This window comes from Silurus meridionalis, chromosome 11, assembly GCF_014805685.1.
Source record: "Silurus meridionalis isolate SWU-2019-XX chromosome 11, ASM1480568v1, whole genome shotgun sequence".
NCBI classification, from domain to species: Eukaryota; Metazoa; Chordata; class Actinopteri; order Siluriformes; family Siluridae; genus Silurus; species Silurus meridionalis.
Window position 1 is genome coordinate 4,928,368 of NC_060894.1, and position 14,481 is coordinate 4,942,848.

The 14,481-nt window shown below is 37.3% G+C and overlaps 1 protein-coding gene and 3 non-coding genes across 4 annotated transcripts; 2 read left to right on the forward strand and 2 right to left on the reverse strand.

Moving 5' to 3' along the window:
- Positions 1-1,972: 1,972 nt before the first annotated feature.
- LOC124394001 lies at positions 1,973-2,105 on the reverse strand. The gene has a single exon (XR_006927419.1). It is a non-coding gene; the product is annotated as a U8 small nucleolar RNA (small nucleolar RNA).
- Positions 2,106-3,362: 1,257 nt separating this feature from the next.
- On the reverse strand, positions 3,363-3,495 carry LOC124394000. Its single transcript, XR_006927418.1, has one exon. It is a non-coding gene; the product is annotated as a U8 small nucleolar RNA (small nucleolar RNA).
- Positions 3,496-4,129: 634 nt separating this feature from the next.
- Positions 4,130-4,211, forward strand: trnal-aag. Its single transcript has one exon. It is a non-coding gene; the product is annotated as a tRNA-Leu (tRNA).
- Positions 4,212-5,302: 1,091 nt separating this feature from the next.
- On the forward strand, positions 5,303-11,932 carry vamp2 (vesicle-associated membrane protein 2). The gene is made up of 5 exons (XM_046861903.1): positions 5,303-5,631; positions 8,894-9,002; positions 9,526-9,684; positions 9,895-9,946; positions 10,270-11,932. Coding segments are annotated over exons 1-5 (339 nt in total). The 5' UTR covers positions 5,303-5,629; the 3' UTR covers positions 10,287-11,932.
- The last annotated feature ends 2,549 nt before the right edge of the window (positions 11,933-14,481 follow it).

Consider the following 14,481-nt stretch of genomic DNA (forward strand, 5'->3'; position numbering starts at 1 on the left):
ACTATAATAGTGTATAAATGCACATAACACGATCTGTGCTATTGCTATGGATCTACAATTATATTTAATTTAGTGTTGATGAAGCAACTTTACCAGCACTTATTTTTTTGGGGTTTGTTGTAAATGCAAAATTGAGGATGGAGGTAGATGTACACATGTGTCACAGGGATAACTGGTCTGTTATTGCTCAGACTTGGTAAAAACTTGGATCATTGCAAGCAGAGTTTGTTTGTGGAGATCCCACAGTTTTCTAAAACAATGTAGACCAGGGGTGTCCAAACTTATTCCTGACGGCCACATACAGAAAAATATACGAAGGACTGGGCCACTCACTAGGCGTGAGGTATAGTGCTTCACGTTTAACGCATTAATATTGGTGAAATCAATCAAATGCAGGTGAATTATTTTTAAAGAAAAATCTCTGTTACAGCTTTCCATTAGTAGGTTTTTATTTAATATTTTATTATAGGTTGGCAGGCAATTATCTCAGTGACTACTACGTCTCTTTGATTCTGCCACTTTTGGTGACCCTGAGCAAATTTTTTCTTTGATTGCTTGCGTTGTGGGGGCGCTGTCTTTTTTCAAGGCAGTAGCTCCACCTAGTGTTGAAACTCAGAAGTACAATACATTTATAATAATAATAATTTATATAATTTAACCTTTATTCGTCCCACAGTGGGGAAATTTCTAGTTTTTTCGCGTATCCCAACTCATCTGGAAGCTGGGGTCAGAGCGCAGGGTCAGCCATGGTACGGCGCCCCTGGAGCTGATAGGGTTAAGTGCCTTGCTCAAGGGCTCAACAGTGGTAGCTTGGCTGTGCTGGGGTTCGAACCGCTGACCTTGTGATCAGTAACCCAGAGCCTTAACCACTGGACTACCACTGCGCAAATATTATGTGAGGGCCCATAGACCATTATATTTTTAGACTTAAATACGGACCAGTTAAAACTGTATAGCGGGCCGCAGTTGACCCGCGCTCTGTACTTTGGACACCCCTGCTGTAGTATATACTACACTATATATATTCAGTATATATAATGACCGTTTAATCTCTTGTTTTGGCTGCAAGTTCAGTAAACAGGTAGCTTTGCAAGCTCATTCACCTGTTTTTTGTTTAAGTTGCCATTGTTTACTGCATTCATGTTTGGAAGGGACTTTTGTTTGTTGAGGGGTTTAAGCCTGCTTGAGTCCATGGTATAACATTGCATAACAGTGATTGGAGTGAGGTCCCTGGTGAAAGTAAAGATAACTTTCACCATCTAGACCCTGAGCTCACTGCTTTCGTTTGACGACTACTCATACCAGGGCCTTCATATGGGTCAGAATTTTGTCCAGGGCCCGGTAAAGAGCTCTTTTCCTTTTCAAATATCCATCCATTTCTGTTCAGCGACACCTGTCACACCTATCATTCATTGTATTGAATCACAGCCTATACTGCCACCTACTGACATGGAGGGGTATCCATTACTCGGCCAGTTACTACATCAGTGGTGTGCAAACTATATTATTATTATATATATTATAAACTATACATCTGGTCCTTTTGGCTACACACATTGACATTGTTTTGAGCTGTACTTTAACTTTAAAGGAACCAAAGAAAAAAGTCGACAGTTTTTAGAGAATATTATTTTTTATAAAAAAATGGCAGCAAGCTTTTCTCCAAAAAGAAGTTTTGAAAAGAATGTATGGTGGAGACAAAGACAGCAAGTCTCTTGTGTCCAGAGACTCATCTTTGGTAAAGAAAAGGTAACCAGAGTGACCTACTGAAATTTAGCAAAAGCTTTCTTTACCTTTTACATTAAGGGTGTTATTTGTAATTCTTAAAACTAAGTATAGCTCTTAAGCATTTGATGATATCAAATTACTTTAGTAATTGCATTGTATGGTAGCAAATAATAATGCTCAAATTACAACTTAAAACACTAATAATGTTTCACATGAATATTTTATTCAAATAAACGTGAACAAAATCAGACAGGATTCATCAAGGTGTTGCGGTTCCTTGACAAATGCGGAATATAATCACGCAATCATTGAATCCAATCATCATCTTCTGCAACCTTATTTCTAAGGTAACAGGTAAGGATGCACCTCACTGATGTCTTCCACAACTGCCGAAGGAACAAACCTATAAACCACAACTGTGTTTTCAATCATGGTAAGTTCCAAAAAAAATTTTTTCCTAATGATAAATTTCATATCGAATAGCATGTTATACAATTTGCAGCTATTCAGACAAAAATAAATAGTCAGATTATAGCGAGAAAACAGGCACCAATTATCCGAATCACATCCAATTATGGCTTTATTTAAAACATGTATTGTATAAAAAAAAAAACCACGATATCGCCTTTGATAGAAAACCGCCAGGCAGCCAGGCAGACATGACCGACCAAATAAGCTGTGTATTTACGCTCTTCTTAATAATACAATTCTAGCTAGGTAACTAGGTAGCTTTGAGAGCTCATTAACCTTTGTGGGTTTTTTTGTGGTTGTTAAAGTTGCCATTGTTTACTGCATTCATGTTTGGAAGTGACTTTTGTTTGTAGAGGGGTTTAAGCCTGCTTGGGTCTATGGTACTGTTGGAGAGCTCCCCAACCCCCCAAGCATAACATTGATTGTAGTGAGGACTTGTAAAAGTAAAGATACCTTTCACCATATAGACCCTGAGCTCACTGCTTTCTTTTGACGACTACTCATACCAGGGCCTTCATATGGGTCAGAATTTTGTCCAGGGCCCGGTTTAGAGTTTGCACTTTTCCTTTTTAAATATCCATCCATTGCTTTTCCGCGATAACTGTCGCACGTATCATTCATTGTATTGAATCAACAAGGTCATTATTGCGCTGCCTACACTGCCACCTACTGACATGGAGGGGATTCCATTACTCTGCCAGTTACTACATCAGTGGTGTGCAAACTATATTATATATATTATAAACTATATATCTGGTTCTTTTGGCTACACACACACACACTGACATTGTTTTGAGCTCTACTTTACTCTAAAGAAACTAAAGAAAAAAGTCGACAAAGTTTTTAGCAAATAATTTTTTTATTTAAAAAAAATAAAAATGGCAGCAAGCTTTTCTCCAAAAAGGAGTTCTGACAAGAATGTATGGTGGAGACGGAGACAGCAAATCTCTTGTGTCCAGAGACCCATCTTCGATTGGCAAAGAAATGGTAACCAGAGTGACCTACTGAAATTTAGCAAAGGATTTCTTTACCTTTTACGTAAAGAATGTTACTCTTAAAACCAAGAACCGGTAAGTTTATAGCACAAATTTTAAGTAGTCGTTCTTCAGCGATTAATAAAAAAAAACAACTTAAAAATCTGTTATTATTACATCATTAACAAAATCAGACAGGATTCATCAAGGTGTTGCGGTTCCTTGATAAATGCGGAATATAATCACGCAATCATTGAATCCAATCATCATATTCTGCAACCTTATTTCTAAGGTAACAGGTAAGGATGTACCTCACTGATGTCTTCCACAACTGCCGAAGGAACAAACCTATAAACCACAACTGTGTTTTCAATCATGGTAAGTTCCAAACAAATTTTTCCCAATGTTAAATTTAATATCGAATAGCATGTTATACAGTTTGCAGTTATTCAGACAACTTCCTACTGATCGAAATTTCCCAACCGTTAATATCGGATTAATTTTTTTTGGAACGCTTTGCGCTTGCTAATTTGCATACCTCAACGCGATTGGTCCGCTTTAAAACTTCTTTATTTGTGTCATTTTGACACTATAAATTCGCGTTTAAATCAGTAGTTCTCAGTTGAATGGAAATTAATGTTATAATAACAACGCGTTCCCACTCTACTAAAATAGTTTACAGTTTACTTAAAAAAATGATTAAAAAACAGAACGAAGATAGCGAGTCAGGTTATAGTGAGAAAACAGGCACCGATTATCCGAATCACGTCCAATCAGCTTCAGGCACGTGACAATCGAGCAGCCAATCGTTATTTAATCATTATTTAACGATTGGCCTTTATTTAATGCTCGTTATTTCACATGTATCATATTAAAAACACGATAGGCGATTACACAACTAAATTAACTGTGTATATACGCTCTTCTTAATAATGAAATTCTTGTTACGTTTCTAAGGTAGCGTGGCCGAGCGGTCTAAGGCGCTGGATTAAGGCTCCAGTCTCTTCGGAGGCGTGGGTTCGAATCCCACCGCTGCCAATAAGTTTTTTTATTTTTTTTTATAATCACATATGTGCAACACACTGTACACAAAATAACCATTTGCAGAGAAAATGAAATGGTAGCAGAACTAAAATTGAGCATTTCTCTGTTTTAAGCGTGTTACTTCTAAGTAAATGTACACATTAAATGTTTGGCCACATACATATCACACACACACACACACACACACGCTTTATCAGTGTGGTTCGACTCTATATTGATCTATAGATTCATACCCTAAACATTCTATGGCGCTTCCATTCATACCGCCATTTTGTTTAATTTCGGACATCCTCATCGAGCAGAAATAGCCCATCGGATTGCAACATTTCAATAGGTTTTAGATCAGACATGTGTCTTTCACTTTTAAAACCTAAACCACACCTATACTATTTTCTTCAAAAATAAAATTTCGTGCAGGGAGTGTTCATGGCATCCTCCATCTCACGTTTTCGTGGCTTTTATCTCATACAGTAGGTGGCGCACTACTTAGGGACACTTTACTCACAGGGCTCTGCGTGCGGATTGGGATGTATGGGCTGGGTTTCTCAATCTATTAATGCACTAGTTAGTATTGAATAGTGTGAGGGAAGGATATATATGAAGTTATTCAGCTCTGGGTGCTCAGTGTTTAGATTTATATAATATAATATAATATAATATAATATAATATAATATAATATAATATAATATAATATAATATAATATAACAGAAATGTCCCCACTGTGGGACGAATAAAGATATATCTTATAATATCTATCCATCAATCTATATATCACACACGTAACCACATCTATCTATCTATTATCTATCTATCTATCTATCTATCTATCTATCTATCTATCTATCTATCTATCTATCTATCTATCTATCTATCTATCTATCCATCCATTCCATAAGTACCCACAACAAATGCGTGAATGTCGCGCAACGTCCGCGGGCGCGCGCCCTATCGAACAAACGCGTAGTGCGCCTGGTGCGCGCGGTCGTCATGGCGACCCTCTCCGGCCCGCAGCTTCCCCGGATGAGGAGTGACGTCAGCTTCCAGAGCCGTCTCTTCTGTTTTTTGTTCTCTTAATCCGACAGCATCCATATTTTATGTGCGCAGGCTGCTCAGTGACGGAGCGCGGACACGCGGCACCTGCGGGACTTTATTTTAATTATCCTTATAATAATAATAATAATACTAATAGTAATATAAAAAGCGCGTGGGGGGAAACAGCGTGCGGGTGCGTGTGCGCGTGTTTGCCAGACGAAGTGCGCGCGTCCTTATAATAAATATCCTGAGAGAGGAGAGAGAGAGAGAGAGAGAGAGAGAGAGAGAGAAAGAGAGAGAGAAGAAAAAAACGCCGTCGTGTCGTTTACACCACCTTTCTCTCGGATTTGTGTGTGAACGCGCCAACACTAAAGGATAATGTGAGTACTGATATTATTATTATTATTATTATTATTATTATTATTATTGCATTCCTTGTTTATCTTTTTATTATTATGCTTATTTCTTGAAGGTGCTATAGGTAGTGAACGGCATAATGAAAAAAAAAAGACCTTAAACCAGTTTGTTTTTTTAAGAAGTGTATTTTCTTATGGATATAGATAGATTTTTATAGCAATATTTGGTTTATTAAGAAAAATAATCTCGACCCTCTCAGTCATTTATTCTAGTAATAGGTACAGTACTATTACTACTACTATTAAGGTTAATAATAGTAACATTTGTAAACATGTATTTAAAAGACATGGCCTTCAGCTATTAGGCCCTTTTATTTTGTCAAACCAAATGATTTGCAGCATTTTGTTTGATATATTATTTAATATTTATTATTTATAGAGCTGTGAATGATGGCAGGCATGGCCGAAAACACGCCTATAGGCTCCGGATCAGACTAGCTTGGTTGGAAATTTGGCTGATGAATATTTAGCTTTTCAATTTGCTCTAATATGTAATATTCAAGACCATGTTGTGAATGTTTGCACCTATTTTACATTATATTTTAAGTCATCTTTAGAACTGGAATAAGACATGGATCCTGGGTTAAATCCACACTACTATGATCATGTGTCAATGATGAAATCATAAAATAGCATTGTTTTGTTGGCTTTTTTTATTTTATATTAAATGAAGACATGTTCTCGGTTGTGGTGTTGGTGTCGGTGGTAATAGTGATGGGGGTTGGGAGGGTCAGATTGTCTTATTACTCTTGTGCATATGAAGCAAAACTGTACCATCCTTCTACACATCCTTTCTCAACAAAAGGCATATTTAAAATATATGTATATATATATATATATTGGTTCAGAGGTATCTCTCCCTGTGTGGATTCTTTATTTAGGAGCTAGTAAAGCTCCTCCTGTTGTTCTGCTCCTACACGGAGGCTGTAACCAAATGGCTGGCGCTAACACGTCTCCTGCGCAAGATGGCCGAGCCCCAGCCTCCTCCGAGCTGAACGAGCTGCGATTGTGCACCACCAGATTACCACAAAATCCTAATCACATCTTGTTCGCTTATTCACACACCTTGTTTAGTATTATCTACATGACAAAAGCAGTGTGTATTAATCATTTATTACCATTATTATTACTATTATTTGGTGGTGAAATAGAAGAGGGCCTTTGTTTATTTAATTATTTATTCTTCTGTCAATAAAATGAGGATGTTGTGCCTCTGATAACGTTTAACTGGCAAGAAATGGTCATGCGATATACAAAAAATGTTCATACTATATGAAATTTGGATTGACGATATATTGTGGCCACGTTCTGATATATCACAGCATGTAAACGAGCCAGTGTAGAGTGTTACACCTTTTGTGCAGAGATCCAGTTTTCTGGACATCATTGCAAATGAAGTAAAGCAAATTAATTTATATTTATTTATTATTTAACCGTAAATGCACTTTGGTTCGCTAACTGTCCATGTGACAGTCATGCTTGTGTAGTACGGGTTTATAGTGTCCATGATAAAATTACAGTGATAGCAAAACATTATTTTCATGTATTTGATTAAAAAGTAGGAGCATCGAGACCACGAATGCTGTTTAAGAAAATTCCAATGAAGGAAAAATATACATACATTTCACATGATCAGATGTTTCTCATTATACCCGTAATGTGTGAATTAGTATCTTAAAAAACATATGGAATAAATCACAGCCTTTGTTATACTTAAATGCCTTCGAAGGTCTTTTAGATGAAAAAAATGGTAATTTATTAAAGTGGCCTAAATAAAAAAAAAAAAAAAAAAAACATTGATTAGGCCATTTCTGGTCACAATTGCACAAGCTATTGAAGTCCTAACCATGTCTAGATGTGCTGTTGGTGATTTTTGTCCTCTCTGAAGGGGAATGAAGGCTCTAAATATAGACAGCAGTGAGGGAGAAGGAGAGGCGGAAATGGAGGCAGAGGATGAGGTGAAAACACCACATCCCCATTGTCCGGATTTTAACATTTCTGTTTGTTCTCTCGTCTTATTTCTTCTAGTTTCATATTGTGCTGTTTGTTTGAGCGAAAAAAACCAAACAAACAAAGGAACATGCTGTCATTGTGTTAACAGAGAACAACAGAAAAGTGTGACAGGATTCAGCGTTGAGCATTCAGAGGTCACCTTTATCCCCCGATTTGTCGCCGTCTGGTGGTCAATCATAGAATGGCAGGGGCTTATTTTCACATGCGCAGACATTTTCAGTCACGGCTCACCGTTTCATCAGGACAAACAGCAGTTTTGTTACATTGTTGTAAACAGATGATATTATCAAATGTTATCTTCATGAAATATCGTCTAACCAATCGTTTATGCAGATCTATGAGGGAGGCAGCAATTACAGTGATTCTAAAAAAAAACAACATTATCAACTTTTGTCTATTTAAAAATGATCACTTGGTCATAGCAGTAGTTGTGTTTGTGGTTTTATTTTCTGGTAAATAATGTTAAGATTTCTGAGAAGGACATGTATAAATATGCGTTCATTTATGCTGAAAAATACCGATCTTTTTTCTTAGAAGCTCAAATGCCGCCCAAAAACAACGCCCACCTTTCCCAGGCTCCTCGAAAAACATGGCCGCTAACCACGAGCGCAAAATCAGTGCTGTCTGTGTGGGAGTGTCTCTGACTGTCTCTCTCTTGTTCTCTCTCTTCCTCTTTCTCTTGTGGGTATATTTGAGCTCATGTATGTGGAAGAGGGCGAATAGCCCTTTGCATGTTATGTGATGCAACACGCCCTGTTAGAGATAGAAAAAGACCGAAAATAACATTTTGATATTGTGATTGAATAATGAATGCAGTTTTACCAAAATGTCTTGATGCCTATATTAAGGTTTTATTATAAATCTTGTCACGTGTCAGACCATCCTTTGCTGTAGACTTGTAGTCTACTCATTAATTATATACAGTAAAACCGTGGTAAAGCGGGGGAATGGCAATTTTTTTCTTCTGTATATATTTTTCTGTCCTGATTCAACTTGAGTTTTCCATGTGCATATGGATATTTTATTTTTGTTATGTAGCTTAGGATTCATAGCTCTGCACAGTTTTTGCTCAAACTATTTCACAGACTCTTACCTTGAGGCCTTGTTTTTTTATTTAGCTTAATAATTTTTTTAGCCTGTATGTCGAGCTCTACAGATCGTTCTTGCATTGTTGCTTTGGCCTAGGTGTATTGAATCTTTTTTTAAACCCTAGGTCTGCCCCAGCCCCTGCCGGCGCTCCTGCCCCTGAGGGAGGGAACCAGGCTCCTCCTAACCTGACTAGCAACCGCCGCCTACAGCAGACGCAGGCTCAGGTGGACGAGGTATGGCAAACACAAACACAGAGAAACTTCATTGAAAAATCAACCAAATACACAGTGCAGGCCAAACATTTCACAGTATGATAAGTGTATTACTTTATAGCACTGTTTTGGTGTGTCATGGTACAGATACCACGCCCCAAACACAATCAGACACAAATAAAAACGAGTTACTGTCTGAATGACCTCAGTTAATTACTGAAATCTACTAAGAAGATTCCTGCATGGTGATTCCCCCAGTGTTAGCTTATTAATTTACTCTAACATTAGTAGTAAATGTTTTTTTTTGGTTCTTTGCATTCTCATCATAAAAAGTAAATAAGCGACCTTCAGGGTTTGCAGTGGTTCTGTGCACATGCAATACATACAGAATATATAACAGCACAATAGAAATTAAGGAGGTAGATGGTATACATTTTATAAAACTAATTCTTAAGTGTTGGTAAATAAGTGTAGAAAGTATTATTAAGGCATTCTCTGGTGCACACGTTTAAGCACCCCCCCCATCTTCTGGACATTTCCTCAGGTGGTGGACATTATGCGTGTGAATGTGGATAAAGTTCTAGAGAGGGACCAGAAGCTCTCAGAGCTAGATGACCGAGCCGACGCACTGCAGGCCGGAGCCTCTCAGTTCGAGACCAGCGCCGCCAAACTCAAGAATAAATACTGGTGGAAGAACGCCAAGGTAAAATACTGAGAGATCACCCTGACCAGTCAAATATCAGTCAGTTGTATTTGTAATGCATTTCACACAGTTTAGGATATCAGTGTGTATTACTGGATGAATGTAGTGAAAAATACATTAAACTAATAGTTCCCCAGGTGAAGTGACAGAAATGATCAGATGTTATAGTGCTTTATCTGTCTCTCCATCTGTCTGCCTATGTACCTCTAGATGATGATAATCCTGGGGGTGATATGTGTTATCGTGCTCATCGTCATCATCGGTAAGAAAAACTTTCTTTCTTTCTTTCTTTCTTTCTTTCTTTCTTTCTTTCTTTCTTTCTTTCTTTCTTTGCAATTTAGGTAAAAACCATTTCGACCAATTACCTTTATTTGTTATTATGTTTTTACTGTTCACATTGTATTTATTATTGAAAAACATTCAATAATATATAAAAAGTGTGTATATGTATATATGTATGTTTTTTTTTAAATTCTCATTCTCTATTCATTGTATAATTTTCTTTACTTGTTTAATGTCATACACATTAGTAGTGAAAGAAAAATCGAAGCACTCTGACATCTAACCGTTTCTCCCCCCCTCCAGTCTACTTCAGCACCTAAAGGGCAAGTTTCCTACCCCACCCTGCGCCTGATTTACAGCTATTCAATCACTACCCAACAAACGAGTGTAAATCTGTGTCCTCGATGACCCCCTGTAGGGACCCCGGTCTCTCTGCGTCCCCACGTCCGGCCTCTGAGCGTGCGTGTGTGTGGGTGTATGTTTGTGCGCCCACGTGTGTGTCCTCTGTAAATACATCCCGCTTTTCTGAGATCTCTGGAAGCAGACGGTAATCCTGGTAAATCTCTCGGTGTGTGTACAACTTGTCCTTATTTGTAGAGTTTTATTTGTAGAGTTTGTGTATGGGTGTGTGATTGTATTATTATTATGATTATTATTAATATATATATTTTTTAGTTTTTTTTTTTTTTTGGTTTCTTTTTTTTGTATGACTTCTTTGGCTTGAAAAAAACTGCCTATGAATCTGTGTGTATATACACCGCACGATGTGTGTCACTTCGTACGTTCGTAGCTTACTTCTTTAACCGAACTACTCTTCCAAAATCTGACGTTTCTCTCTGTCTATCTCTTTCACACTCTCTTTCTGTCAGTTCATCTGTAATTCTTTCTTTCCTTCCTTTCAATGATACTTTTTTAAACTGCCACAGAAATGATTTGGACCAATAGCGATAGAGTTATATTTTTATTAAGTCTGTAGTGTCTTATCTCTTAAACATTCCTTTGTCGCAGGGTAGAACCACGCCGTCTGAAAACACGCCTACAGGAATATTTTACAAACGGTTCTGTAATTGGCAAAAAAAAATAAAATTAATTACAGATGCACACGACCAACACAATAAAACAAGGGGGAATCAGCATGCACAAGAACCTCGTTTTTGATGGCGCTTTTAAGCCGAAAATTAACGATATTAATAATTTTAAAGCCGAGCTGCCAGCAGAATTAAAGCACACTGCTCGCATTATGACCGAGTTAGTAATCCTGATATTATTTTGATTTTATGTTCATATGTAGGAATAGAGTATATTTATCATTATTTTTTTGCATGTGGAAAAGGGACCAGATCATGACATGGAGTGTGGTTTTGTGTGTGAGTGTGTGTGTGTGTATGTGCTTGTTGATCTTAGCTGTCTAGTTTATACACTGCCAAGCAGCTGGGGAAATTTGTTTTGTGTGTTTTTTCTGTACCCTTTATGTCCACACTGCTCATACCAGTTTGCTTTTATGCATACATTGATATAACATAATGCCACCTACACAGATGCAAACACACACACACACACACACACACACACACACACACACACACACACACACACACAAATACACAGGTCGCCAGTCACGTAGAGCCAATCTGTCAGCATGAAATGAGCCAGTGATGATGTGTGGAGCCACACGTGACCATTTTTACCACAAACACAGACACACAAAGACACACAAGACACACACACACGCACACACGCACACACACACCTCCCCCATGGCCATATGTACAGCTCGCCATTGGATTAAATGACAAAGCGAAGGATATTGTGGCTTTAAAGAATAAGACTGTGTGTGTGTGTGTGTGTGTGTGTGTGTGTGTGTGTGTTTGCATCCATGTACTTTTAAAACAAAACCTCCAAAAACTATGCTAATCAATTATGATATCTAGCTAACACCTTCTAGACAGTTCATTTCTATTAAGAAGTAAAGAAATATATATATTTTTTGAAATAAAGTTTCACTCTTCAGTCATTTAGCTTTACTTAAAAACATTAAAGGTCAGTGTTCGCTACAGAAAGTACAGAGCTTGATGTGAATTGTTTAGCTGGTGCTGTAAGTCGCTTAAGTTGTTTTGCACTCGATGTAAAATATGAAAAAAGTGGGTTTAATTGTTCCTCTATTTTCAACCAACAATCAGTTAGTAGTGGAAGAAGCCACGTTGAATCTATGCTAACTAGCAAGTAACAAACTTTACAGCTGTAGCTTGTGGAGGTCAGCTTCCATTTACATACTAAATTTATCACTGTTTCTTTTACAGATGATTATACAGAGCATTTTTCTTTTAAAGAACACTAGCTGATTAATCCCAGAACAGAAATTATTTAAACTAACCAAAGACCTTGTCGTCTTTTAAATGCTGCCAAACTGCCATCAAAAACAGGTTCAGGGACAAAAAGCGTTTCCTAGTCCATGCCTAACAATCCTAGTCACAAGTTAAAAAACCTCAAGCTTTTATTTCACTTGTTCAGGATTAGCAGTGGACCTAATTCAAGAATTATACATGACGATGATGATGGTGGTGGTGAGGAAGGTGTCTGCTAATCTCAGTCACTCAACACAACTTGATAGCACAACTCTGTTCTTTCTCCTTCTCTCCCCTGGTGTTGATGATTTATTTGTAGTTGTTTAAAGGAAAACAAAAAGGAAGTGACAATATTTTGTTCAGTGTTGTGCTGTGGGGAGAATTCGGGGGACGGGGGTCCCAGTAATTCTTTTTTTTATTAAAAAATACTATTAGGCTGATTGGTTTAGCGTCGGGGTAGGACTCGTACACGCTGGACAAATTACAGAAAGGAATTGATGCAAAATTATTAATTAAAAAAATATATATGTGCGATTGATTTAACTGTTTGATCTGCGATTGCTCTGTTCCTTTGTGAAGGTATGTGTGTATGTTTGTGTGTGTGTGTGTGTGTGCATGTGTGTGTGCGTGTGTGTGGAGGGGGAACAGGCACGGGTAACTTCACCACTCCAGTCTGGTTAAGTTTGTACATCTTCTTGTGCGCCATCGGAAGGAAATTACACATGACTGCACAGCTTCATCTGATTGGCTGTAACGTTTTTGTGTCCCGCACATACTTTTGCTTTGAACTTGATTTTTGAACGTATATGATGTTTAGATATATATATATATATATATTTAAGATTCCAGCAAAGGCCACATCAGGGAGCAGAGGGTCAGCTTTGCTTTGGGGAAAAGACGAATGATTTCTATTTATTACATTTTTAAGTTGAGGAAATAGGCGGGGTTGAATGATTGGACGACTTGCTAATGGAAACCCGCGAGAGGGAGGCTAGGTATTTTGAACGTAAATGTGTGAGAGGCAATACGTAAAGATTTTTTTCAGGCATCCGGGTCATGATGGACGTCTCGTAGTAGCAAATAAAAAAAAAATGACAGGACTTTATTTTTATTTCACTCTGTGAGATTTGTAACTGTAGCCGGTTTAGCTAGCTAGTTTATTACAGTACTATTGATGTCATAATTTTGACGTAACCAATCATGGCTTTTTCTTTTCCTTCTGGATGTTTGGAAATTTGCAAGGCCTATGTCAGACTTATCTAAAATCCAGTATGTGATGTCATTATGAAAATAGAAGGAACTGTACTGTTCTGTACAGAGGGGAGGTCGTAGTTTTTAGCACCGTACACCAGTTTAGCAACAAAGATCATCTCCTGGATTCGCTGCTACGAGATAGAGAGCCTGGTTTCTGAAACAATTTATATTTCTTTTTTTAATTTATTATTATTTAATCCAGAAGTGTAGATTTGCATCGCCCCCTGTTCATCTGGCCTTTTCGGAGGGACTTGGTCGGATAACCGCGGGCGACACAGCCTACAAAGCCAGATTTTATTTATTTATTTATTTATTTATTTATTATCCACATATTTGTCTTCACTTTTAATGTTTTGGATATTTCAAAAGGACGAAGTAGGATTTTAACGGAAAACCGTTTCAACTGATAATATCAAGACATCCATGGAAAACAGTCGTAGAATAAATCTGTCAATGTCTAATTATATCGATGAACATCTTGGGGTTATATATATAAATATATAAATATATAAATATACATATATTACTGGGGAAAACAATGACATTATGATGACCTGTGTTTATTGTTCAAAGTTAGAAATTACAATGTGTGTGTGTTTGAAAACAATGACAATGTTCAACATAAATTAAATATATGAAAAAAAAGAGTGTTTTGTGGTGGTTATTTGATATTTTTTTGTTAAGTGAAGGTTTTAAAAGATTTTGTGTTTCACAACACAGTGTGCAAGCATACATACAATGAACCTTAACAGAAATACAATTTCTTGTGGTTTAATGTGCTTAGTTATTTGTTGAGATTTTAATCAGCTTCAGAAAATCTGTATATACTGGAAATGTATATTTAAAGAACCCTTTCTTATTGGAAACCACTCGACACTGAACCCGTAAGCAACTGTAAAAACCTGTTTCTTCAACT